Consider the following 26,374-nt stretch of genomic DNA (forward strand, 5'->3'; position numbering starts at 1 on the left):
TGTCTTGACAGTTCTATGATCAATTAAACCTGTCCAGCAAATGGGGAAGTGGTAAAAGTTCTAATGCGTATTGTCGGCGTACTTATCTCGTACGCAGTAGTGTTGCACGCGGCTATCATGTAATTAGCACTGGGAGGCAAGAGGCAGGAACCGGTGCAGAGCGGCACAGACCCGCCAGTTATGGTGTTATGTTAATGAACGGTTCCTAAGATGCTTTAATAGCCTTAAAAGTTTAGTTCTCCATAAATATGTTTATTTTTAATGACTGTTCTTTAAATGGAGGAGTGCGTTGCTGTTGGCAAAGTGCTCTTCTTCCAAAGTAATTTTGACAGCTATCCTCTTTGGGTCAAATCTGATTACCTCCCTGTCGCAGGTTCTGTGGGTTTAGCGTCTCCCCGTGAATATAACGACAACATATAGCCATAGAATAGAGGATAAACACCGCTAACATATGATTAACCACTAACAACTCCATAATATCAGGTGGGTGGGTTGAAAAGCAACTGGGCAGCAATGTGGTGTTGCATTGTTCCCTGGGAAATATCTTCTGGCGTAGCGGTGGTGGTCAAATAATGACCTGTTCAGTTATAAAGCAACCGCTGCCGCACCGGTGTTTGCCTTCACCCATTAACAAATACAAAGGATTGTATTGTGTTATAGTATTATCAATTTATTGGGCCAGTAATTTGATAACACAGTGTGGGTTAGGTCTCTCCGAACACTATAAACCCGAATCATCACTGTAAGCACAGGATACTTAACCATGTAATCCGCCGCAAATTCACGGGTGATTATATATACATGACAGGAGAGTTTTGGTTTTTCAATAGTTATGGACTTTAGGGTTAGGTAATTTTTTGCTTTCATAATTGTGGAGGTGTCTACTGGGATCACGAGAAAATTTGTGATGCAAGTTTTCAAATAGACAGCAAAGCTATATTTTACATTAATTTTATCAAGGTTAAGTTTTCAAATAGACAGCAAAGCTATATTTTACATTAATTTTATCAAGGTTAAGTTAGAGTGTTCGGTACAGAATAAAATTAGACATTCTAAAAGTTGGCGTAACTGTAGTCAACTGTTGTTACCTGGGGATGAAGAATCTTAAGGTGATGCTAAAATATTGGTGTGATTTTAATATAAGAACTATTTTTAAAGTTGCTAAAACTGTGTCTTTGTGTGGTTGTGGTTATGTGCGAGTTACTTTCAATAGTTCTTTGAAAATGGAGTGTTTTATTACGTGTGTGTGAGAATGGAAGTTGTTCCGAGTACGGAGCAAGAACAGCCTCGTTGCGGTGCTTCTCTAATCCCACAAACTCTTCCCTTCACAGTTCTCAATGATACTAGCGCCAGAATATAGGAAAATTGTAATGTCGAACCTCTTGTATTTTTTTTAATAATGAACAGTTTTTAATATTACCGAGATTTACATTTTTATATTAATGGACTTCTTAACTGAGTTTTTTAACGAGGCTCTTTCACCCCATTTCACTACTCAACACTATGCAACACTGCAACATAATGAGCATAGCGTCAAGATGTAACTAACCAATAGTGGTTAAGCTGCTTCAGTGTCGGTTTTTTCCTATAGCTGCACGCAACTTATTCCTTTCGTAATACAGCATAGTATTGCTTCATCTTTATACGTGGCATTAGTGAGCACCTGAGCAGTGTGAGCCTGGGGAAGATGAGCACAACTTTCTTATTTTCTGTTGACCTCAGTTGTTCAACACAATTCAGTCTCGTACCAAGAAAGATACCCGTGCATTTTTTAAACCTTTTTCTGTGTTTGTTCTCAGCTGGCAGCAAAGTAAGTAGCGGGTAGTTATAGCTCCTTTCAGAGAGACCAACTGTGAAGCTGTTGGAGAGCACTTGATTCGAGGAATTAGAGCGATTTTTTCCTCTGGATCAAACCTGATTACTTCTTATTGCCAGGTTCTCTGTGATCCTTACGGGTTTAGCACTTTCCCGTGATTATAAATTATAATAATTTTAGTTTACATGTTTATTCCAAATCTCATTTATGTTGGTAGAAAGTATATAAAATAGGATTACAGTTCGTTATTAACAGAAATTAATATGGTTCACCAATGGCTAGTTTTTGGGAACATCGCCTCCATGATGTCGACCTGATCACTCTTGCTGTTGGTGCTCACGGCACGTGATCTAGCGTAAGTCCCCAGCGCCTGATTCATCTGGAACTTATAGGTAACAAATACGTACAGGAGAAATTCAAAGCGATTTCGTGATTTCTCCTTGATAATGTGAGAAATCACGAAAGCGCTTGGAATTTCACTGTTTTTTCACAATGGTTGTTTTGTTCTGTTTACTATGATCTTATTGCACTTATAAGAGAAGTGTACGGTAGTTGTTTATGGTCCCAGGAGAGGGTTGTTGCAGTGGCAAGATCAGTCATTCATTATTGATCCTGCTGGTTGGTTGGGAGGGGGGAGAACGACCCCCCTTTTCCACCCCCTTTCTTTGTCAAGTTAGCTTTGGGAGGGGTGTTATAGAGAAGGACATGAATACTAGAATTTATTCATGTTTCTTGCCTCAAGTTACTGGTGTTGAATAAAACAGTATAAAACTTTGTTAATACTCGCATTTATCAAATATATATTATAATTTATTTTGTACTCACCTATTGTGGTTGCAGGAGTCGATTCACAGCTGGGTAATGAGTGTTATGCCGAGTATGTCAATGGCTTTGTCAGAGTTAGCACTGCATAATGCGTTTGTCCCTTTACCTTGATGTGTTGTATTGTTTGGGATAACACAGTGTTGAAAAGTTATTTACCACATGGTTCATAAACCAGGATAACTACAGAGCCAAATAATTTGGCTTATTTCCGCTGCGGGCCTCTCCAAGGGTGCCTTGGATGTGAAGTGATTTGCCATTACGTCTTGGCCCGCCTAGAAATCGAACTCAGGTCCTTTTGGTTGTGAGCCCAACGTTCACTGAGTATTCCTGTCCCTGAGTATTGCCCTGGAAATTACCAGATGGTTTCAGGGGTCGGTGCCTCCGCGGTTCGGCCCCTGAGCTGTTTTTCTGGCCTCGATCATGTCTTAAACCATAACTATTGAAGAATAGCAGATTAAGTTAATTGCGTTTCAGTACTGGTTGAATTTACTTATTAATTGACCTCTCTTACATATTGATTACATGCGGATTTTATACATCTTGTAGCCAGGACGAGCCTGTTGAACTTCCAGCTGAAATTAGAATACTTTAGGTAGAACTATTGGAGTGAGTTGAGGTAAGGGCAGATGACGCTGAAGTGTATAAGACCTGTTTAGTAAACCCCAAGTACAGTAAAGTGTTTTAACACATCACTGTCTACAGTCTGTCTTCTTTACCAGTCTTGTTAGCTGTTTCTGTGCCAGGTTAGTGCACCGTAATAAGCAAATAATGACCATGTCATTGTTAAACCAAGTAGAGATTCATTGAAGATAATACCATCAGTATTTTAAAGCTAACCATTGTTTGTAACCGCCATCAATTTTCAACAGTTCAGTGAAGATAACTTTATTTCCCAAGAAAATACGTTGGTTACAATAGTAGGCTAACTGTTTCTTACAGGGAACGTCTAGGGTTACCTGGAGGTTACTTGGAGGTTATTCCGGGGATCAACGCCCCCGCGGCCCGGTCCATGACCAGGCCTCCCGATGGATCAGGGCCTGATCAACTAGGCTGTTACTGCTGGCCGCACGCAGTCCGACGTACGAGCCACAGCCCGGCTGATCCGGCACTGACTTTAGGTATCTGTCCAGCTCTCTCTTGAAGGCAGCCAGGGGTTTATTGGCAATTCCCCTAATGCTTGATGGGAGGCTGTTGAACAGTTTTGGGCCCCGGACACTTATGGTGTTTTCTCTTAGTGTACCAATGGCGCCCCTACTTTTTATTGGGGGCATTTTGCATCGCCTGCCCAGTCTTTTACTTTCGTAGGGAGTGATTTCTGTGTGCAGATTTGGGACCATTCCTTCCAAGATTTTCCAAGTGTAGATTATGATATATCTCTCCCTCCTGCCTTCCAACGAGTACAAGTCAAGTGCTTCCAAGCGTTCCCAGTAGTTAAGGTGCTTGACAGAACTTATACGTGCAGTAAAGGATCTCTGTACACTCTCTAGATCTGCGATTTCACCTGCTTTGTATGGAGATGTTAATGTACAGCAGTATTCCAGCCTAGAGAGAACAAATGATTTGAAAAGGATCATCATGGGCTTGGCATCTCTCGTTTTGAAAGTTCTCATTATCCATCCTATCATTTTCTTTGCATGTGCGATCGTGGCACTGTTGTGATCCTTGAAAGTGAGATCCTCCGACATTAAGCTGGGTCTAGTACTGACAACTGTATTAATATGGAAAATATATTGATCATGTGTGTATAAATGGAATTCACACTAAGTAAAATTATTTAATAATGTAATACAAATTTTAGTGAAAATTGAGATAAATATATTAAAGTGTGATTTAATATTTAATTTAAATGTAACTTCAATATAATTAAAAAACAAATAAGGGCACAATACTATAATAGTAAGAGATAATTTTTTAAACACGGTGTAATTTTTAACTTGGAAGTAAAAGTCTTACGTCAGTTTAAGGAATTACATTAAAATTGTTTTCAGGAATTACATTAGGCACATAAAATTTTAATTTTATTTTGATTCCATTGAGGTTAAATTAATTTTACAAACTGTGCCACATTTAGGCCTTTTTATCTCCATATTTTCTATAGAGGTTTAGTCAAACACGAGGAATATCACAGGTGATTGTAATGTCACGTCTGTGTTGTGTTGCAGTATTCCAGCAAGTGTCTTAGGCAAGTATCAGTAGTGTTCTGAAGATGTGCAGTGAACAGTAGTCACTACGTATAGCATTAATATTTAGTACGTTTATGGATTTGAATTAGAGGATAATGATGGTTAAAATTTGAGGTTTGTGATGGTTCTGATAGCTGCCTTTAGTTATGTAATAATTGGTTTGAGGTAGACAGTTGAAGTAGAACCCCAGGCAGAAATTCCATAGGTGATGTAAGGGTAAATGACAAAATAATTTTATAAGTACATAGACTGGGCAATGTAGCGAATTTTGGAGTATATATACCTACGGTTTTCGAGCTGAATATGGGCGTTACGTTGTAATTTTTCTAAGAGAAAACCAAGAATCTTAACTTCGTACTTTTTTCTACTTCGTATTCATAAATTTTAATGTTTAACTGTGGACATGCTCATTCCCAAAAGTTCCCACAAGGACGATAGGTTCCTTGATACTAGTGAGCGGCTCTTGATCCAATGAACTGGACTTTTCCTACGCTTTGAATTTAACCTAAATGCTTCCCATTCCCTGCGTTATATGACCCCTACGGATTGGCGCTTCCCTTGATTAGAATATAAAAATTCTCCCAGAAGTTATATTTCTTTTTCTATATTTAGGGTGTGTCTTCATCTAGGTGTAGATCTTTTTTTGGCTTATCATTAACTACAGTGTTGAAAGTTAGGTCAGACCATAAGATATAGGATGCGTCATCAGCACAGCACTTGCTTGAGATGCTGGGTGGCATTCATAAAGTCATTGATATGGAGGAAGAGAAAGACCCAGGATGCTACCTTGGGGGACACCTGATTTAATTGGCTGGGTTGTTGAGTCAGTGTCACTGATGACTGTATGCTGTTGCCTGTTAGTTAAGAACGATTTGAAGTAGCTGTATACGTGTCCTGGGTCTGTGAAGAATATTGCGATCAACCGTATAAGTTTTTGTAATCAGAGGAAAGCGTTAAATTTGTAAATCATACAGCGCTTGGGGAATGGGAAGCAATCAGGTTATATCCAAAGAAGGGGAGAATAAGTCTAGTTCCTTGGTTCAAGAGCTTAGCATCAAGGAATCTTCCTTGAGGGTTAGATTTACCCAAATCAATAAAAAGTGCAATATAATACTCGTTTCTTTCAGGTGTTCCATAAATGGTGACAAGCATTTTTATGATGCATCATTAGTACTTTTATGCGTCTGAATTCAAGGTTATATTAGGTAAAGTTCGTCAGGAAACAGGACAGGTGTTTCCTGACGCGGGTCTTAGTCAGATGATGACCCGCCGCTGGAGCTTTTGGTCATCTGACCGAGGCCTTTCGCTGGCTAACCGGTCCACCCCTTTAAATATTTTGGCTTTAGTTATAACCACCTGTTTATTTCTGAATTCAAATTGGCAAGTAGTAAACACATTATGTTTAGTCAAGACTGAGTACAGCTGCTTGTGAATCACTTGCTTAGATATTTTTGATGATATTGGTAGATTACATATTAATCTGTAATTGTTAACGTCGATTTAATCACTACCTTTGTGGGTCGGTATCATCCTGACTTTTTTTTTATACATTTTGGAAAAGTGTGTTTTTCAAGTGATTTCTTGAAAAGTATTGATATAGGTGAAGCTTTCTTGTAGATAATAGTAGATATTTGTATTAATATTGGTAGAATTACCGGCAGTATATTAAGTAAAAGGACACAAATGGAACTAATGTGACATTTTATTATGGCAGCGTTTCGCTCTCCAGGAGCTTTATAAAGCCGTTACAAACAATACATGGACACAGAGGGTATATACAGGGTTAGAGTGAGGTGTAATACTAGTGGTAGTAGTAGTAATAATAATGGTAGATATTTCTTCTGTGCTACTAGTTGAAAATTTTAGTGATTTAATGATCAATGATATTTCAAAGGTTTGGTAAGACTAAAGTAGGAGTGTGGGAAATTGTGTCACATAGCTACTGATGGTGATATGGACCTCTTGGATGTTTGCAATATTACTTCCCAGTATAGAAGAGAAATTGTTTTAAGTTTATTCATAGTATAAATAGTTGAGAGAGAGGGTTCCTTTGCTGCGGAGAGGATTATTTGTTGTTTTTTTATCACCCTAGAATTTGGGAAGATAGTTTTTCCAAGTTTTTTCCTTATAATCAAATGGAACTCCCATGTTATATCCTCAGTGACAACTGAGGATATCATGTCGTTAGTTTCTAGATTGTTTCAGGTTGTTTACCGGTTATTTTTTTTAGAAATCAGTGTTGTGTACCGCCATGAAAAGTCGATTTGTGTGCTCTGCGGCGAGCTACCTGGAGAGGGTTTAGGGGGTTGACGCCCCCACGGCCCGATCTGTGACCAGGCCTCATGGTGGATCAGGGCCGGATCAACCAGGCTGTCACTCTTGGCCACACGCAACCCGACGTACGAACCACAACCCGGTTGGTCGGCTAGCTCAGTGATGCAACCTTCGTGAGAATACAACAGCTGTGCTCCTCTCCAGAACAGCACTCTTGCAGTTTTTCCTCTTTACATGTATGTTCGAACTTCAAAGGTCATTATAACTGTAACAGAGCTTAGTGACCACAGCTCTTGAAGAGTTTCCTTTCAAGAGAGGACGGGAAAAGTGGCTTTGATGCTGGTGAAGGTTTTCTTTAATGCAATGAATTGGAGCTGCGCTTCCCCTGGATCAGGTCTGATTACCTCTTCTTCCTCTTAAACCGTACGACACCGTACAAGGCAGTTCAGCAGTCTTCCAGCATCCTAAGAATCATAACCACAGTATTAACTGGGAAGCTGCATCCTGGAGTTTACCTGGAGAGAGTTCCGGGGGTCAACGCCCCCGCGGCCCGGTCTGAGACCAGGCCTCCTGGTGGATCAGAGCCTGATCAACCAGGCTGTTGCTGCTGGCTGCACGCAAACCAACATACGAGCCACAGCCCGGCTGATCCGGAACTGACTTTAGGTGCTTGTCCAGTGCCAGCTTGAAGACTGCCAGGGGTCTGTTGGTAATCCCCCTTATGTGTGCTGGGAGGCAGTTGAACAGTCTCGGGCCCCTGACACTTATTGTATGGTCTCTTAACGTGCTAGTGACACCCCTGCTTTTCATTGGGGGGATGGTGCATCGTCTGCCAAGTCTTTTGCTTTCGTAGTGGGTGATTTTCGTGTGCAAGTTCGGTACTAGTCCCTCTAGGATTTTCCAGGTGTATATAATCATGTATCTCTCCCTCCTGCGTTCCAGGGAATACAGGTTTAGGAACCTCAAGCGCTCCCAATAATTGAGGTGTTTTATCTCCGTTATGCGCGCCGTGAAAGTTCTCTGTACATTTTCTAGGTCGGCAATTTCACCTGCCTTGAAAGGTGCTGTTAGTGTGCAGCAATATTCCAGCCTAGATAGAACAAGTGACCTGAAGAGTGTCATCATGGGCTTGGCCTCCCTAGTTTTGAAGGTTCTCATTATCCATCCTGTCATTTTTCTAGCAGATGCGATTGATACAGTGTTATGGTCCTTGAAGGTGAGATCCTCCGACATGATCACTCCCAGGTCTTTGACGTTGGTGTTTCGCTCTATTTTGTGGCCAGAATTTGTTTTGTACTCTGATGAAGATTTAATTTCCTCATGTTTACCATATCTGAGTAATTGAAATTTCTCATCGTTGAACTTCATATTGTTTTCTGCAGCCCACTGAAAGATTTGGTTGATGTCTGCCTGGAGCTTTGCAGTGTCTGCAATGGAAGACACTGTCATGCAGATTCGGGTGTCATCTGCAAAGGAAGACACGGTGCTGTGGCTGACATCCTTGTCTATGTCGGATATAAGGATGAGGAACAAGATGGGAGCGAGTACTGTGCCTTGTGGAACAGAGCTTTTCACCGTAGCTGCCTCGGACTTTACTCTGTTGACGACTACTCTCTGTGTTCTGTTAGTGAGGAAATTATAGATCCATCGACCGACTTTTCCTGTTATTCCTTTAGCACGCATTTTGTGCGCTATTACGCCATGGTCACACTTGTCGAAGGCTTTTGCAAAGTCTGTATATATTACATCTGCATTCTTTTTGTCTTCTAGTGCATTTAGGACCTTGTCGTAGTGGTCCAATAGTTGAGACAGACAGGAGCGACCTGTTCTAAACCCATGTTGCCCTGGGTTGTGTAACTGATGGGTGTCTAGATGCGTGGTGATCTTGCTTCTTAGGACCCTTTCAAAGATTTTTATGATATGGGACCCCTCAAGGAAGGTTCCTTGATGTTGGTGAGGGGCTCTTGATTTAGGGAATTGGATCTGTGCTCCAGTTCCCCGAATTAAGCCTGAATGCCTTCCACATCCCCCCCCAGGCGCTGTATAATCCTCCGGGTTTAGCGCTTCCCCCTTGATTATAATAATAATAATATGATATGGGATGTTAGTGCTATTGGTCTGTAGTTCTCTGCTGTTGCTTTACTGCCCCCTTTGTGGAGTGGAGCTATGTCTGTTGTTTTTAGTAACTGTGGGACGACCCCCGTGTCCATGCTCCCTCTCCATAGGATGGAAAAGGCTCGTGATAGGGGCTTCTTGCAGTTCTTGATGAACACAGAGTTCCATGAGTCTGGCCCTGGGGCAGAGTGCATGGGCATGTCATTTATCGCCTGTTCGAAGTCATTTGGCGTCAGGATAACATCGGATAGGCTTGTGTTAATCAAATTTTGTGGCTCTCTCATAAAAAATTCATTTTGACATTATATGTTTATATATACAATAAATTGTATTTACAAGAACAGAATCTTAATCAGCTATGATTATATCGCGTCTCAATTTCAACATCTTAGAAAGGTTCGTGGACTCCTGATGCCATCACTACCCTTGCCTTGAGGTCACTTGTCCCTGCTTCTGACTTACGTCATATGACCTCTCTTTGTATATAAGCCTCTGCTCTGTATTTTTTTTTAGCTCACTGAAGAGAAGCTTCAGTCTCCCTGGGGCTTCGTTTGTGTCAGTGATCAGAGAGGGAACTTCAGCTTTAGTTTACATCCGACTTTTTTTTATTATAAACAGTGCCACGATCGCACGTGCAAAGAAAATGATAGGATGGATAATGAGAACTTTCAAAACGAGAGATGCCAAGCCCATGATGATCCTTTTCAAATCACTTGTTCTCTCTAGGCTGGAATACTGCTGTACATTAACATCTCCATACAAAGCAGGTGAAATCGCAGATCTAGAGAGTGTACAGAGATCCTTTACTGCACGTATAAGTTCTGTCAAGCACCTTAACTACTGGGAACACTTGGAAGCACTTGACTTGTACTCGTTGGAACGCAGGAGGGAGAGATATATTATAATCTACACTTGGAAAATCTTGGAAGGAATGGTCCCAAATCTGCACACAGAAATCACTCCCTACGAAAGTAAAAGACTGGGCAGGCGATGCAAAATGCCCCCAATAAAAAGTAGGGGCGCCATTGGTACACTAAGAGAAAACACCATAAGTGTCCGGGGCCCAAAACTGTTCAACAGCCTCCCATCAAGCATTAGGGGAATTGCCAATAAACCCCTGGCTGCCTTCAAGAGAGAGCTGGACAGATACCTAAAGTCAGTGCCGGATCAGCCGGGCTGTGGCTCGTACGTCGGACTGCGTGCGGCCAGCAGTAACAGCCTAGTTGATCAGGCCCTGATCCATCGGGAGGCCTGGTCATGGACCGGGCCGCGGGGGCGTTGATCCCCGGAATAACCTCCAGGTAACCTCCAGGTAACCGTTGAAGTTACAGGCTAAGTGCTGTTATTCAACTTCAGCTAATGTTTAAGCTCTTTCTAGGGGTACTACTCATACCTTCCCGCAGGATGCCACCCACAACCAAAGTCGGTTAACATCAAGGTTCATATTTACTGCTAGGTAAACAAGGGCCACAGATGTAAGGGAACATACCCAACGTTCCTACCGTTATTCATTAATGTGTGTGTAGAGGGAGTAATGATAGCAGTAATGATCTTAGAATATTCAGAGAGGTGTTAAGCCAAATGCATTTATATGATGTTAACTTCGAGTAAATATTTAGACTTCCTTTTATGGTAGCTGTATATCGGCGTATCTTAAGTTTTATGTGCTTCCTTGTCAGTGTGTTTCTCAGTGTGAGGTAATTGTTTATTAAGAGCTCGTCATATTTGTGCAACTTGTGCGTCTCTTGTAAATAATTGACAATTATTCAAGGTTCTTGTGCAGCTTAGATATTGATGTAATTACCTACTTGAATTTGCAGAGGTTGAGTTCCACCTCTTGGTCCTATCTCTTAACCCGCAAAAAAAAGTGTCATCTCTATTTTTGAACCCCTGTATGGGGTTCAAAAATAGAGATGACACGACTGTCAATGTTCACATCATTATTATACTTTATTCTTAAGCTGAAGAAATGGTTTATGATATATAACTCATTTGGGTTTATAAATTTCCATCCATATAATCTTGTCCTTGTTTTAGCTGTCTACTATCTTCCCTACATTATTTTTTATGCTGTGATCGCTTCTTTTCTATTACTTCTGTTAGTTTCCCCAGTGACAAGACACCTAGATAATCTACATAGGTTAGGCAAGGTTTACCAGGAAAGAGAACAAGTGTTTCCTGCGTTGATCTTAGTAAATATGATGGCCTTCAGCTGGAGCTATTTGGTCATCTGACCGAGGCCTTCTGCTAACTTACTAGTCCACCCCTTTAAAAATTATGGTTATGATTCTAAGCTTTAGATTAAGAAGCCTAGATCATTCCTCTTAACTCAGGCAAGAGTTCCTCGAGTTCCTTCGTGTGAGTGATTCCATATAGGGGCTGCATAATCCAGAATGATTCTCACAAAGGAAGTAAAAATGTGTTTTGAACGTGAGTTTCTGAACGCCACGTCCTTGACTGCTGATGACCGGATGCAGTGATTCCTAGTTTTATGAACCTGTTATTCATATTTTTAAGGCGAGGGCTTGTATCATCAAACAGTGCTATGATATTGAGTGATCGTGGGAAAAGTAGGTCTGCGTGGAATTTCTTGGTCGATGACCAGATTGCTACAGGGTAGCAAAACGTCTCTTAACATTGGGTACAAGCCAGACCTTATTGAGAGGTCAAAGCAACAAGGACGTCTAGGAATTTAACTGTTTCTCACAGACAGCCTATTCTTGCACCACGAGTATTAAACGTTCTGATCGCTTTATTTGTTCTGCCAATACAGCCAGTTATGTGGGAAACACCATAAATAAAGCCTATTGTTTGGAGGAAACATCGGCAAAAAACGAATCCATATAGCATTTGCTTCTTTACAGCGTCTGGAGTCTGTTCATCTAACAGTAATTATGTACCTAGGACTTAGATCTTTGTGTTTCACCTTCTAGGGAAGAATTCCTAAGGAAATCAGTCACAGCATAGCTTTATTGAGTTATCCTGGGGTTAGTATTCCCTCGAGGTTAAATAACATGAAAGATATCTTTATATTCACAAGTGTGTATCTATGTTGAGGGTTTACCGCAACTCTTGTATTCTAATTTCTGTTTTATGGATGAAAGTATTCTAATACTTATTTTTTTGGATTAGAGTATCCTATATGGTGGTGTACGGGTGACATGCAGCCTCGTGTAGTTGATAGGCTTTAAAATCCAGTAAGCCGAGTTTTAAATAAGGATGTCCCCTGTTTCTAATAATTTGCGTAATTGCAAGGAGCGGAGGTTGTAAAAGTTGGTGAGGAGGTTGAACCATGGCCTTGGTCACGTATAATCTGTGTGCACAAAGGTGTTAAGGTGGTCGGCCATATTGTGTCCTCGAGACCCACATTTTTTTTTCCAATGGTAAACACATCAGTCACATTTTTTAGTATTGATTTATTTGCGGAGTGGGGCCGTCAAGGGGATGCCTTGATCCCGGTGAAGGAGTAGAGAAATTACCCTCCGCTTTCTGGGATCTAATCAGAATGCTTCTGATTCCTCACTCGTATGACCTTTAACTAAAGGTTTAGCGCTTCTCATGACTGCAGTTATAATAAACAATTAGAAGACTGAATATTGAAATATTTCACTCATGAATATAGTTTTATTTGCGTGAAGAGCTCACTTTCTGGCGAGCTCTTCACAAAATTATTTTTATAATGGCTAACTTGAAAACAGTACCGTATATAAATAATATACGGCTTATTTACTGAAAGGTGAATGTATTTGTGTATATACACAAAGTTTGCTTTGATTTTCCCCTTTTTGGGGCGTAAGTATTTGTGTACAGGTTAGGTTAGGTATGTGTCAGGAAACAGAGCAAGTGTTTCCTGACGCGGGTCTTGGATGATGACCCGCCGTTGGAACTATTGGTCATTTGACCGAGGCCTTCCGCTGGCTTACCGATCTACCCCTTTAAAAATTATGGTCATTACTTATAACCATTTAGCTTTATGTGTAAAAAGGAATTGTAACTTTAATGTCCCATGTGCAATCGGAAGGATTTAGACATATTAACTTAAAAAAAAACATGTTACGATAAATTATTCTTTAGTTCATAGAGTAAAATTACTAAGTAGAAACTATATTTCTTAGTTAAGTGAAGTTGCTCCTTTTTAAGTGCAAGACTGGTGAACCTGCCAAGCTGTATCACCCACAGAGGTTTACCGCATGCTGTTTCCTCCACTTTGGACCTGCTGAAGAAATAGGTTATATATAATTTTGTTGTTCAAGTATTTAATGATTTTGGAAGTTACACAAGGCCGTTGTGGCTGGTGAGAGCGATGACCCACAGGCCTCAGGGAGGGAGAGACATTCCGCCTCTCACCACTAACTCTTCACCACTTTATATATATTTTTCTCTTTTTTACCTTTTAATCTGTTAATATATCTTACAGTTGCAGCTCAGTCTATGCAAAATTTGTTACATAAGTCATAATGGGTCTATCATCATATCCTATCTATCATGGGAGTTCAGTTATATGTAATGACTGTTCCTCCCATCGTGACCATGGCATGGCTTGCACTCTCAAGGTCATGGGACAGGTACAGTGGGAAGTCATGCACGGACACCACCACTAACTCATACATGATGCAGGCGTGAGAACTGAACAGAATTTCCTGACCTCTCCCCTCACATACTCAAATATGTACATTTACACTAATACACACATCAGACGTCTACAAACATCGTCCCAAACCCACCCCCCTTTTTTTTTTTTCTCTCACACCAATGTATGTGACTCAGACTCCTCGCTCAGTTTTTCATTCTGTTTCACTCCATTGGTTTTTAGAAAATTTTGTATTTAGGTAAGCCATGTAGCAAAATATTCTAGTCCATAAGGGTAATTTGTATTCAGAACGGAAACGTGGACGCGTTGTATCAGTATTACAGATGTATAAGAATACGTTTTAAAAAAATTAATCCAGAATATCCCTGTAATCCCCCAAAATACTTAAACCAGTCTGTTTTTTTGATTAGGATTGTATGAGACTAATTACAAACTTATTTATTAAAACGATGATTATTTGAGATTGCGAGTCTCAATTTATCCCATCTCGCTAATAAAATTGACAAGTGAATGATTTAGCTTCATGGCGATTGTTAATACCATCAGCCTTTAAGAGTGGTTCCTTGATGCCGGTGAAGGGCTCTTGATCCGAGGAATTTAAGCTACCCTTACCCTCCTAGGATAAAACCTAATTACCTACCATTCTCCAGGCGCTGTATGATGTCGCCAGGTCACAATAATCCTGTTAACTTTAGGAAAGATACTGATCTGATATTTATACACTGCATACGAATTGAATATACACTGAACTACACACCTTGGTATATGTACACTGAGCTACACACGTTAGTGTATGTACTGAACTACACTTCTTTCTTTGTTGAAAAAAAAAACTTTCAACAAACTGGCCGTATCCCAACGAGGCAGGGTGGCCCAAAAAGAAAAGGGAAAGTACTGAACTACACATCTTGGTGTGTACATACTGAGCTGTACACCTTGGCACATACATGCATACACTTTGAGCTACACAGTTTATAAGCGCACCTCGTTATGTTATATATATATATATATATATATATATATATATATATATATATATATATATATATATAATATATATATAATATATTATATATTATATATATATGTCATGCCGAATATGTAAAACTGGTCAATTAGCAAGAACTCATTTAAAATTAAGTCCTTTCTAAAATTTTCTCTTGTACGTTTTAAGATATATTTTTTTCATTAGTGTTGATGTAAAAATTTATAATTTTGCTCCAAAAGGAACTTAGAAAACTTACCTAACCTTATTATAACAAGAAAAATTTATTTTAGCCTAACCCAACTAAATATATTATATATTTGTTTACAATAATTTAATACTAAACAAACACAGTGAAATATATTTTTTTCATTAGGTTCAGAATGATTTTGGCGAAATTATTGCATACACAAATTTTCACTTGTCCTATATGGCAAGATGAACGTTGCTATTTAAACCATACCCCCGGCCGGGATTGAACCCGCGGTCATAGTCTCAAAACTCCAGCCCGTCGCGTTAGCCACTAGACCAGCTAGCCACAATAAGATTCATCCAACTAGGTATATTTCTACACCATAGGAAGGTTAGCACAGGCACCTGTGCTAACCTTAAGTGGACCCCCGCTTAACGATCACCTCCCAATGCGACCAATTATGTAAGTGTATTTATGTAAGTGCGTTTGTAAGTGTATGTTTGTGGGTCTGAAATGGACTAATCTACTTCACAATATTCCTTATGGGAACAAATTCGGTCAGTACTGGCACCTGAACATACTTCTGGAATGAAAAAATATCGATAACCGGGGGTCCACTGTATATATATATATATATATATATATTTTTTTTTTTTTTTATTATCACACCGGCCGATTCCCACCAAGGCAGGGTGGCCCGAAAAAGAAAAATATATATATATATATATATATATATATATATATATATATATATATATATATATATATATATATATATACACACACACACATACATACCTACTACTGGGTGCAGAACCAAGTTACTGAGGATATGAAGAAAACTTTAATACAGTTTGTTCTTCCTCATTAACCTCTCAATACAAGATATGTTATCACTCATGTTATCAGGTGAGAGTGCTAGTGATTTAATGCAGATTCTGGAGTGGCTTTTAATTTTGGAAGATAGTTGCTCAAAGATTAATAAAATGGGTTAAAGACAAAAAAATTATATATATATATATATATATATATATATATATATATATATATATATATATATATATATATATATGTATATATATATATATATATATATATATGTCGTGCCGAATATGTAAAACTGGTCAATTAGCAAGAACTCATTTAAAATTAAGTCCTTTCTAAAATTTTCTCTTATGCATTTAAAGATATATATTTTTCATTAATGATAATGTAAAAATTTATAATTTTGTACCAAAAGACTCTTAGAAAACTTACCTAACCTTATTATAACAAGAACAATTTATTTTAGCCTAACCCAACTAAATATATTTTAGATTTGTTTACAATAATTTAATACTAAACAAACACAGTGAAATATATTTTTTTCGTTACGTTCAGAATGATTTTGGCGAAATTATTGCATACACAAATTTTCACATGTCCTATATGGCAAGATGAGCGTTGCTATTTAAGTCAAGATCGCAAGTTCTGCCTATTCGGCACGACATATATGTATATATATTATATATATATGTATATATATATATATATATATATGTATATATATTATATATGTATATATATATGTATATATATTATATATATATGTATATATATATGTATATATATTATATATATATGTATATATATGTATATATATGTATGTATATGTATATATATATATATGTATATATATATATATATATATATATATATATATATATATATATGAGAGGGGTGTTAATGTTGCAGTTTAAAAACTGTAGTGTAAAGCACCCTTCTGGCAAGACAGTGATGGAGTGAATGATGGTGAAAGTTTTTCTTTTTCGGGCCACCCTGCCTTGGTGGGAGTCGGCCAGTGTGATAATAAAAAAAATATATATATACATGTATATATATACATATATATATATATATATATATATATATATATATATATATATATATATATATATATATATATATATATGTATATGTATATTACTGGTTATAAAAATTATTTAAAAATTTTTATATTTTTGTCACGATTTGTATGGTAGACTCCTGTTTAACAACTGTTTACATAATTTCGAATAACAACTAAACAAAACAACTAGGACCCTCCCCTTCTTAAATTACAGACCATCTTCTAATCATACAAATAATTATTTTATTATATTTGCAGTAAGAATGGCAAACCTGAAGACAGTATTTGTGACAGGTGGTACTGGCTACATTGGGTCACATTGCATCATTGACCTGCTTAACGAGGGCTATGAGGTCATTACCATAGATAACTTGACCAATAGCAGGTCAGGGGCACTCAGAAGGGTACAGGAGATCACAGGCAAGAGTGTCACGTTCTACGAGTGTGACTTGCTTGATGGACGTGCTGTACATGCTATATTTGCCAAGGTAATCTATATTATAAGCTGTCATTACTGTATTAGACTATGGTATTTCTAACTTATACACATATTAACATTTGAGTTTCTGAATTTTGCTTCCTGAAATGTTCTGCATAATAAATGCATTGAAAATAAAAAATGCATTTTTTTATTTTCAATATGTATTTCATTAAAAGGAAAATTTAAGTCATTATTCAAACCACTTTTTTAATATTTCAGTAATAATTTTATTATTTTCCCTTCTCAGTACATAGTATCTCTGGCGTATATTTATTTGATATTGTTTTTTGGCCAATTAAAATAAAAATTCTTTGAAGGTTTTGCATGGGAGTAGATTATCAAATTGGTGGGAGGAGTTTTGGAGCACAGATTGGATGCTGATAATGATACACTAAATGTAGATTCAGGAATATATGGATGTTCATTTGAGAAAGAGAGAGAGAGAGGTAGACAGACAGAGGGGAGGGGTAAGGGTATAGGGATGAGGAAAAAGAAGAGGAGGATGGCAGTGCAAGAGGGGTAGTAGACATTTGGGAGTGTGTTGAGGGAGAGTCAAGCACAGAGACCATTAGTAGGGCTACACAGGAATGGCATGTAAAGGGAATATTAAACCACATGTTAGCATCTCTACACCTCTTGAATGAATAAAAAATGTACTGTATATGTTTGCCAACCAATCAGATAGAGATAAGGGATATGAAGTCTGATATACTGTTTAGAACACAGAAGGAGAATCAAACAAGGAAAAAGGTTTTCACTGTAAGAGAATTTTTTTTTTTTTTTTTTTTTTTTACCTTTTTTTTTTTCTGTCTTATCCAGGATAGTAAAAAAATTGAATTTTTTGGGATCTGAGCAGCTCTTCCCATTAGATACATCCATTCTTGATTTATGGTACATTGTAGGTGTCAATATTTTTTAACTGTAAATTGAACATTTATCATTCTGAGGAACTATAATTTAAGATTTTGGCCTTATTTTGGTATAATTATAGTCTCTCTCTTTTGCTTTGATGTAATTTAAGTTTTTGACACAACAAATACATGAAAAGTTTTTTGTGTGATTTGCAGCACAAGATTGATTATGTTATTCACTTTGCTGCCATGAAAGCTGTTGGAGAATCCATGCAGTTTCCTCTCATATATTACAAGAACAATGTGATTGGGACCATCAACCTAATTGAAGTAAGCTGACCAGTCATTGTTAAGAGTACTGTTGTGAAGTCTCTTAACGTTACTCTTAATAAATATATTAAAGCAAATGCTGTTTGGTAGCTACACCTTGAGCACCATTTTCCCATACTTATTTCTACTGAATGTAAATAGTACAGTATATTTGTGTACTGTTCATTAGCTTTATATCTTAACGTATTATCATTTTTTTTTCTCTATATGCAATATAATTTGTGTTAGGTAAGGTAGGTGTATTTTCATTCCTCATGGTAAATCTATATTACTTATTGAGATTTAAGAAAAAGACTACACTTCATATTTTGAAGTACAGTATGGTACTTTGTAGTCCATTCTGCTTCTATCCTGTGATAAATGTAATACAAAGTCAGCAGTCTTAATACTGTATGAACTTAGATAATTTTTGTCAGTTTCTAATCTGGTTCGAGTTAATAACTAGGTGTGCTTAAACTACTGTAAATACAGTACTATATATATATTTGTTATATACTGCAGTTTTTGTAAGTTTCTCTGATGAAAATTTCAAGTTTATAAAACCCATGTAATATTTTCCATAGGCAATGAAAGCAAACAGTGTATATCAGATGGTATTCTCCTCTTCCTGTACTGTGTATGGTGATCCTGAGCACTTACCCATTACTGAAGACCATCCTACTGGTGCTGTCACGAATGTATATGGTCGGACCAAGTATCTCATAGAAGAAATGTTGAAAGATCTGTCGCATGCAGAAGAAGTTAGTAATGGAGATATGTTATTGTTTTCAGATTAACTTGCTCTGCACACATTTTTCATGGCATTCATCAGAAGTGTAGGTTGCAATACTTGCATATATAAAATGTAACAAATATCACTCTTACCAAAACCCATCAACAGAAGTGGAACATCATTGCCCTAAGGTATTTCAACCCTGTAGGGGCGCATCCATCTGGGCGGTTGGGTGAGGATCCCACTAAGAACTTCACTAACCTCATGCCATACATTGGTCAGGTGGCTATTGGAAAGAAACCAAGCTTAACTATTTTTGGTTGTGACTATGACACGCCAGATGGCACCGGTGTGTATTAACAAGTTCTGTGTTATTTTTGCCTCTATTGTCTTAGTGAATGCATCCAAAGTTATGCAAAATATGAAAATTATATTGTATTCCAAAAATATTCTATTAAAACTAAGATACAGTAGGTCCTCTACTTTCGGTGTTTATACAGTACTGAAAATTGTAATCGTGTTTGAAACTTGGAAACTGATTTCCCATAGACACTGTTATCATAATGGGAGATCCTTTCTGAGAATTTTTTGCATCAGATTTCATTAATTTTTATCTTGCTGAGAATATTTACACTATTTTACATTCAGTAATATTCCTGGTCACTTACCAACAGTAGTAAACATTGTTTAATAGTGTATACACATAAAGTGGGAGTTGTCACAATTGCTCTTTGCTGATGACACTGTGCTCTTGGGAGATTCTGAAGAGAAGTTGCAGAGGTTGGTGGATGAATTTGGTAGGGTATGCAAAAGAAGAAAATTAAAAGTGAACACAGGAAAGAGTAAGGTTATGATGATACAAAAAGATTAGGTGATGAAAGATTGGATATCAGATTGGAGGGAGAGAGTATGGAGGAGGTGAATGTATTCAGATATTTGGGAGTGGACGTGTCAGCGGATGGGTCTATGAAAGATGAGGTGAATCGTAGAATTGATGAGGGGAAAAAGGGTGAGCGGTGCACTTAGGAGTCTGTGGAGACAAAGAACTTTGTCCTTGGAGGCAAAGAGGGGAATGTATGAGAGTATAGTTTTACCAATGCTCTTATATGGATGTGAAGCATGGGTGATGAATGTTGCAGCGAGGAGAAGGCTGGAGGCAGTGGAGATGTCGTGTCTGAGGACAATGTGTGGTGTGAATATAATGCAGAGAATTCGTAGTTTGGAAGTTAGGAGGAGGTGTGGGATTACCAAAACAGTTGTCCAGAGGGCTGAGGAAGGGTTGTTGAGGTGGTTCGGACATGTAGAGAGAATGGAGCGAAACAGAATGACTTCAAGAGTGTATCAGTCTGTAGTGGAAGGAAGGCGGGGTAGGGGTCGGCCTAGGAATGGTTGGAGGGAGGGGGTAAAGGAGGTTTTGTGTGCAAGGGGCTTGGACTTCCAGCAGGCATGCGTGAGCGTGTTTGATAGGAGTGAATGGAGACAAATGGTTTTTAATACTTGACGTGCTGTTGGAGTGTGAGCAAAGTAACATTTATGAAGGGATTCAGGGAAACCGGCAGGCCGGACTTGAGTCCTGGAGATGGGAAGTACAGTGCCTGCACTCTGAAGGAGGGGTGTTAATGTTGCAGTTTAAAAACTGTAGTGTAAAGCACCCTTCTGGCAAGACAGTGATGGAGTGAATGATGGCGAAAGTTTTTCTTTTTCGGGCCACCCTGCCTTGGTGGGAATCGGCCAGTGTGTTAATAATAAAAAAAATAATAATAAAAAAAAATGTTAAACAGTATAGTACAGTATTTACCTTGAATATAGATGTTGTCTTGCTCACTGTATGTGATGTTTCTTGTGTATTTTAGGCTGACTTAGAAAATGAATCAGAATAGAGGTAATGGAATTGTTTGAGGAGAATCTAGGCATATCTCAGGATTTGATTTCTGAAGAGTTTGGAGCATCTTAAAAAATGAATATGGTTGCTCTTTTTTATGCAAAGTATCTTAACCAAGCGTGCGTGAGCGTGTTAGATAGGAGTGAATGGAGACGAATGGTACTTGGGACCTGATGATCTGTTGGAGTGTGAACAGGGTAATATTTAGTGAAGGGATTCAGGGAAACCGGTTATTTTCATATAGTCGGACTTGAGTCCTGGAAATGGGAAGTACAATGCCTGCACTTTAAAGGAGGGGTTTGGGATATTGGCAGTTTGGAGGGATATGTTGTGTATCTTTATATGTGTATGCTTCTAAACTGTTGTATTCTGAGCACCTCTGCAAAAACAGTGATAATGTGCGAGTGTGGTGAAAGTGTTGAATGATGATGAAAGTATTTTCTTTTTGGGGATTTTCTTTCTTTTTTGGGTCACCCTGCCTCGGTGGGAGACGGCCGACTTGTTGAAAAAAAAAAAAAAAAATCTTAGCCATAAAACTTTCTAGTAACTTTTGTTCACCTGCCTTTCCAATCTTGACAATACTTCACTATGAGAAAGCAGCCACTAATGATTCTCTGATGCAGGTGTTCGTGATTACATCCATGTGATGGACTTAGCCTCAGGTCATGTGTCTGCTCTCTCAAAGCTGGATGAAGAGCATCTTAGATTTAAAGTAAGTATTGTTGCTAAATATTACTGTTTTCTGTGTTTTAAATTTGCCTATTTACTACCGGAGCTCATAAAACATTTACCATAGCTGGATAATGCATTGTTTAAAATGTTTTGGACTGTAAGAGACAGACAAGAGGGTTGAAGGATTATTGCTTATTAGGGTTAATAGAACTACTTGTAACCTCGCACAGATAGAGCTGTAGGCGATAATCTAAGACAGTTTTTTAAGAAGGGCAGAGGGTCTCTTTCAGCCTTTGCTGGTCGTGTTGAGGAATACATTGATTTAGTAAACGTTACGAATGAATAGTCTGATGTTTGAGTTATAAGATTGAGAATACATAACATTAAAATCTCTTGAGTAATCTTATGTTCACATTTACAATTGATGTTGAGAAAAGTGAAATTAGTTGGTCATGGATAAATGAAATACCAAGGAAATTCGGAAATTGCAGTCTTGTTTTGACTTACTAGCACTTTAAATTCACTGTTTCCTATATCTTTTCTAAATCTAAATTTTTTCCAACTTAAACTCATTGCTGCGAGTCCTATCTTGGTTATGTATTTTTGTATTCCCTTTATTTATTCTTGTTTTCCATTTATACATTCCTGTTTTCCATTCACATCCCCCTTAATTCTATACCTTTCCAGAGAGTGAAGATTCAGTGCCCTTAGTCTATCCTTGTAGGAAGATTTTTGATGCATAAGATCAGCATTGTCATCCTTCTCTGTATGTTTTCTGCTGTATTTCTTGCCATTCACTTCTCTACTTGACCTTGTACTTACAGTATCTACTCCTTTTTTGTATTGAATTAAAAAAGTCCCTGATAGGTGAAATGTCTCCTTAATGATTATCCTAATAATGCTTTTGTCATACTTGCATACTTTTTGGTGTTAATACACTACAACTTGCTATAGCAAAACAAATAATGAAGAATAAAAGTCACAGTACCATGGCTGAAGAATTCAAAACTAACCCACAATTTAGAAAAGGAACCTTAAACAACATTTTGCTCCATCTTGGACCATGATGTTGCTATAAACATGTACCCCTCTAGAATGATGCAGTTATCTGTGAATGCTTATCACATTCTTACAGTAGAAATATTGGTGCTAAGCCTGTTTAGGATTTTGTACAAGCAATGCCATAGTCATCTTAGCATACCTGGAGGGCATTCTGAGAGTCAGTGCCCCCACGGCCCGGTCCATGACCAGGCCTTGTGGTGGATCAGGGCCTGATCAACCAGGCTGTTACTGCTGGCCACATGCAGACCAATGTACAAACCACATCCCAGCTGGTCAGATATTGACCTTAGGTGTCTGTCCAGTTATTACAAAAACAGGTAATGAATGGCCTCTGAGACTTGGCCGTAATGGGAATTGGAGAAAACAAACCCAGCAGTAGATTATAATGTACATTTTGCCTTCACCCACTATATACAGACATGTACACTTTGTACAATATTTTTTTTTTTTTAACAAGTCGGCCATCTCCAACCGAGGCAGGGTGACCCAAAAAGAAAGAAAATCCCCAAAAAGAAAATACTTTCATCATCATTCAACACTTTCACCTCACTCACACATAATCACTGTTTTTGCAGAGGTGCCCAGAATACAACAGTTTAGAAGCATATACGTATAAAGATACACAACATATCCCTCCAAACTGCCAATATCCCGAACCCCTCCTTTAGAGTGCAGGCATTGTACTTCCCATTTCCAGGACTCAAGTCCGGCTATATAAAAATAACCGGTTTCCCTGAATCCCTTCACTAAATATTACCCTGCTCACACTCCAACAGCTCGTCAGATCCCAAATACCATTCGTCTCCATTCACTCCTATCGAACATGCTCATGCACGCCTGCTGGAAGTCCAAGCCCCTCACCCACAAAACCTCCCTTACCCCTTCCTTCCAACCTTTTCGAGGTGTATAATACTAAAAGGTTTCGTTTTTTGAAAAAACAGCTTGGGTTTAGTGTTCACAAAATCAAAGGGTAAATTCATTTTGAGAAATTTATATTTAAAGGAATGGTTACTGTAATGGCTAAAGGGGTTGTCTCTCATTCTTTGTGGAAGTTAAAAAAATATGGATGCTATTAATATAGTTTAATTTTATTTTCAATAATTTTTGCACAAGTCTTAGTATGAATTATGGTACAGAACATCAAGCCTGAGCAGAATATTATGAATAATAATAATAATAATATATGTAATATAATATCTTTAGGGTGTGTAAAGGTAGAAAGTTGAAAAGTGAACATAGATAAGAGTAAGGTGATGAGGGTATCAAATGATTTAGATAAAGAAAAATTGGATATCACATTGGAGAGGAGTATGGAAGAAGTGAATGTTTTCAGATATAGTATGGGAGTTGATGTGTCAGCGGATGGGTTTATGAAGAATGAGGTTAACCGTGGAATTGATGAGGGAAAAAAGGTGAGTGGCGCATTGAGGTATATGTGGAGACAAAAAACGTTATCAATAGAGGCAAAGAAGGGAATGTATGAAAGTATAGTGGTACCAACACTCTTATATGGGTGTGAAGCTTGGGTTGTAAATGCTACAGTGAGGAGGCAGTTGGATATGTCCTGTCTGAGGGCAATGTGTGGTGTAAATATTATCCAGGTAAACTCCAGAATTCGGAGTGTGGAAATTAGGAGGCGTGGAGTTAATAAAAGTACAGTGGACCCCCGGTATTTGATATTAATCCGTTCCTGAGAGCTCATCGTATGCCAAAATTATCGAAAGGCAAATTAATTTTCCCCATAAGAAATAATGGAAATCAAATTAATCCATGCAAGACACCCAAAAGTATGAAAAAAATAAAATTTACCACATGAAATATTAAGTTTAATGCACACAAACTGAAGAAGACATGCACAGTTTGTAGTACTCTACTAACAATAGAATACATGACACTTACCTTTAATGAAGATCTGGTGATGATTGATGGGATGGGAGGAGGGGAGAGTGTCGAACTTATTGTTTGGAAGGGGAATCCCCTTCCATTAGGACTTGAGGTTGCAAGTCCTTTTCCGGGGTTACTTTCCTTCTTTTAATGCCACTAGGACCAGCTTGAGAGTCACTGGACCTCTGTCGCACAACAAATCTGTCCATAGAGCTCTGTACCTCCCGTTCCTTTACGATTTGTCTAAAATGGGCCGCAACATTGTCATTGTAATAGTCACAAGCACGGCTTGCAATAGCTGTGTTAGGGTGATTTTCATCCATAAAAGTTTGCAGTTCAACCCACTGTGCACACATTTCCTTAATTTTTGAAGTAGGCACATTGGATTCCACAACTGGCATAGGCTTCTCAGGGTTAGCCCCAAACCCTTCAAAATCTTTCTTAATTTCCATACTAATTCTCACCCTTTTTACCACAGGGTTCGCACTAGAAGCTTTCTTGGGGCCCATGGTGACTTATTTTGCAGAAACAAGCACCAAAAACACTGTGATAATATGAAATGTTCTGATTGTATGTTTGGATGCGACCGCGGTAGCTGGCTTGTAAACACTGGCACACACAGGGCAGTTCAGGCCACATGTGGACACATCTCGGACGAATCGCGTGTGGTGGGTTTTTTAACGAGTGGCAAGGCAAAATTTTTGCGTTAAAATGTATCGAATACCGGATTTAACGGATAATGCCATCGAATACCGGGGGACCACTGTATTAGTCAGAGGGTTGAAGAGGGGTTGTTGAGGTGGTTTGGTCATTTAGAGAGAATGGATCAAAGTAGAATGGCATGGAGAGTGTATAAATCTGTAGGGGAAGGAAGGAGGGGTAGGGGTCATCCTCGAAAAGGCTGGAAGGAGGGGTTAAAGGAGGTTTTGTGGGCAAGGGGCTTGGACTTCCAGCAAGCGTGCATGAGCGTGTTAGATAGGAGTGAATGGAGACGAATAGTTTTTGGAATTATGTATGAGTGAGGTGAAAGTGTTGAATGATGATGAAAGTATTTTTGCCTTGGGGATTTCCTTTCTTTTTGGGTCACCCTACCTGGGTGGGAGACAGCCAACTTGTTGAAAAAAAAAAAAAAATCTTTATTTCTACAAGTACATGTAGAAAGTATACAGGCCTGGCTGACATCAATGACATACTATGTAGAAAGCCATTTGTTATGCAGAGCATTTCAGGCAAATTAGTTTAGCTTTTCCCAGGATTCGACCCACACCAGTTGACTAACACCCATGTATCCAATTTACTGATGGGGAACATAGACAACTGGTGTAAGGAAATATGCCCAATGTTTCTACCCTCGCCGAGAATCAAACCTGGACCCTCGCCATTTGAAGCAAGAGCCTTAGTCACCAGGTCACAGGGTTTCTTCTTTCCTTGGGAAATAGATACATTTATATACAGTATGGTATATAGGTATTTTCCAGTAATATTGGGAACTGGGCTAAAAGTTTTTTTTTTTTCAGGTTTAATTTTAGAGGTGGTGGAGATTTTCAACTTTAGAAAATGACTTTTGGTAGAAAAATACTGTAATAAACTCTGCTTAGAATGGGATAGCATTTTGTTGCACATCATTGGC

The 26,374-nt window shown here is 38.4% G+C and overlaps 1 protein-coding gene across 3 annotated transcripts in view; it reads left to right on the forward strand.

Moving 5' to 3' along the window:
- The window catches only part of LOC128691167 (UDP-glucose 4-epimerase), a 43,761-nt gene that overhangs the window by 6,070 nt on the left and 11,317 nt on the right, over nt 1-26,374 (forward strand). For all 3 annotated transcript variants that reach the window (XM_070089203.1, XM_053780015.2, XM_053780014.2), the window contains exons 2-6: nt 17,129-17,358; nt 18,419-18,532; nt 19,096-19,272; nt 19,413-19,593; nt 21,750-21,838. In XM_070089203.1, the coding sequence (XP_069945304.1) occupies nt 17,134-17,358; nt 18,419-18,532; nt 19,096-19,272; nt 19,413-19,593; nt 21,750-21,838 (786 nt within the window). In that variant the 5' untranslated portion in view covers nt 17,129-17,133. The remainder of the gene's footprint in view (nt 1-17,128; nt 17,359-18,418; nt 18,533-19,095; nt 19,273-19,412; nt 19,594-21,749; nt 21,839-26,374) is intronic.

Source organism: Cherax quadricarinatus, chromosome 27 (assembly GCF_038502225.1).
Source record: "Cherax quadricarinatus isolate ZL_2023a chromosome 27, ASM3850222v1, whole genome shotgun sequence".
NCBI classification, from domain to species: domain Eukaryota; kingdom Metazoa; phylum Arthropoda; class Malacostraca; order Decapoda; family Parastacidae; genus Cherax; species Cherax quadricarinatus.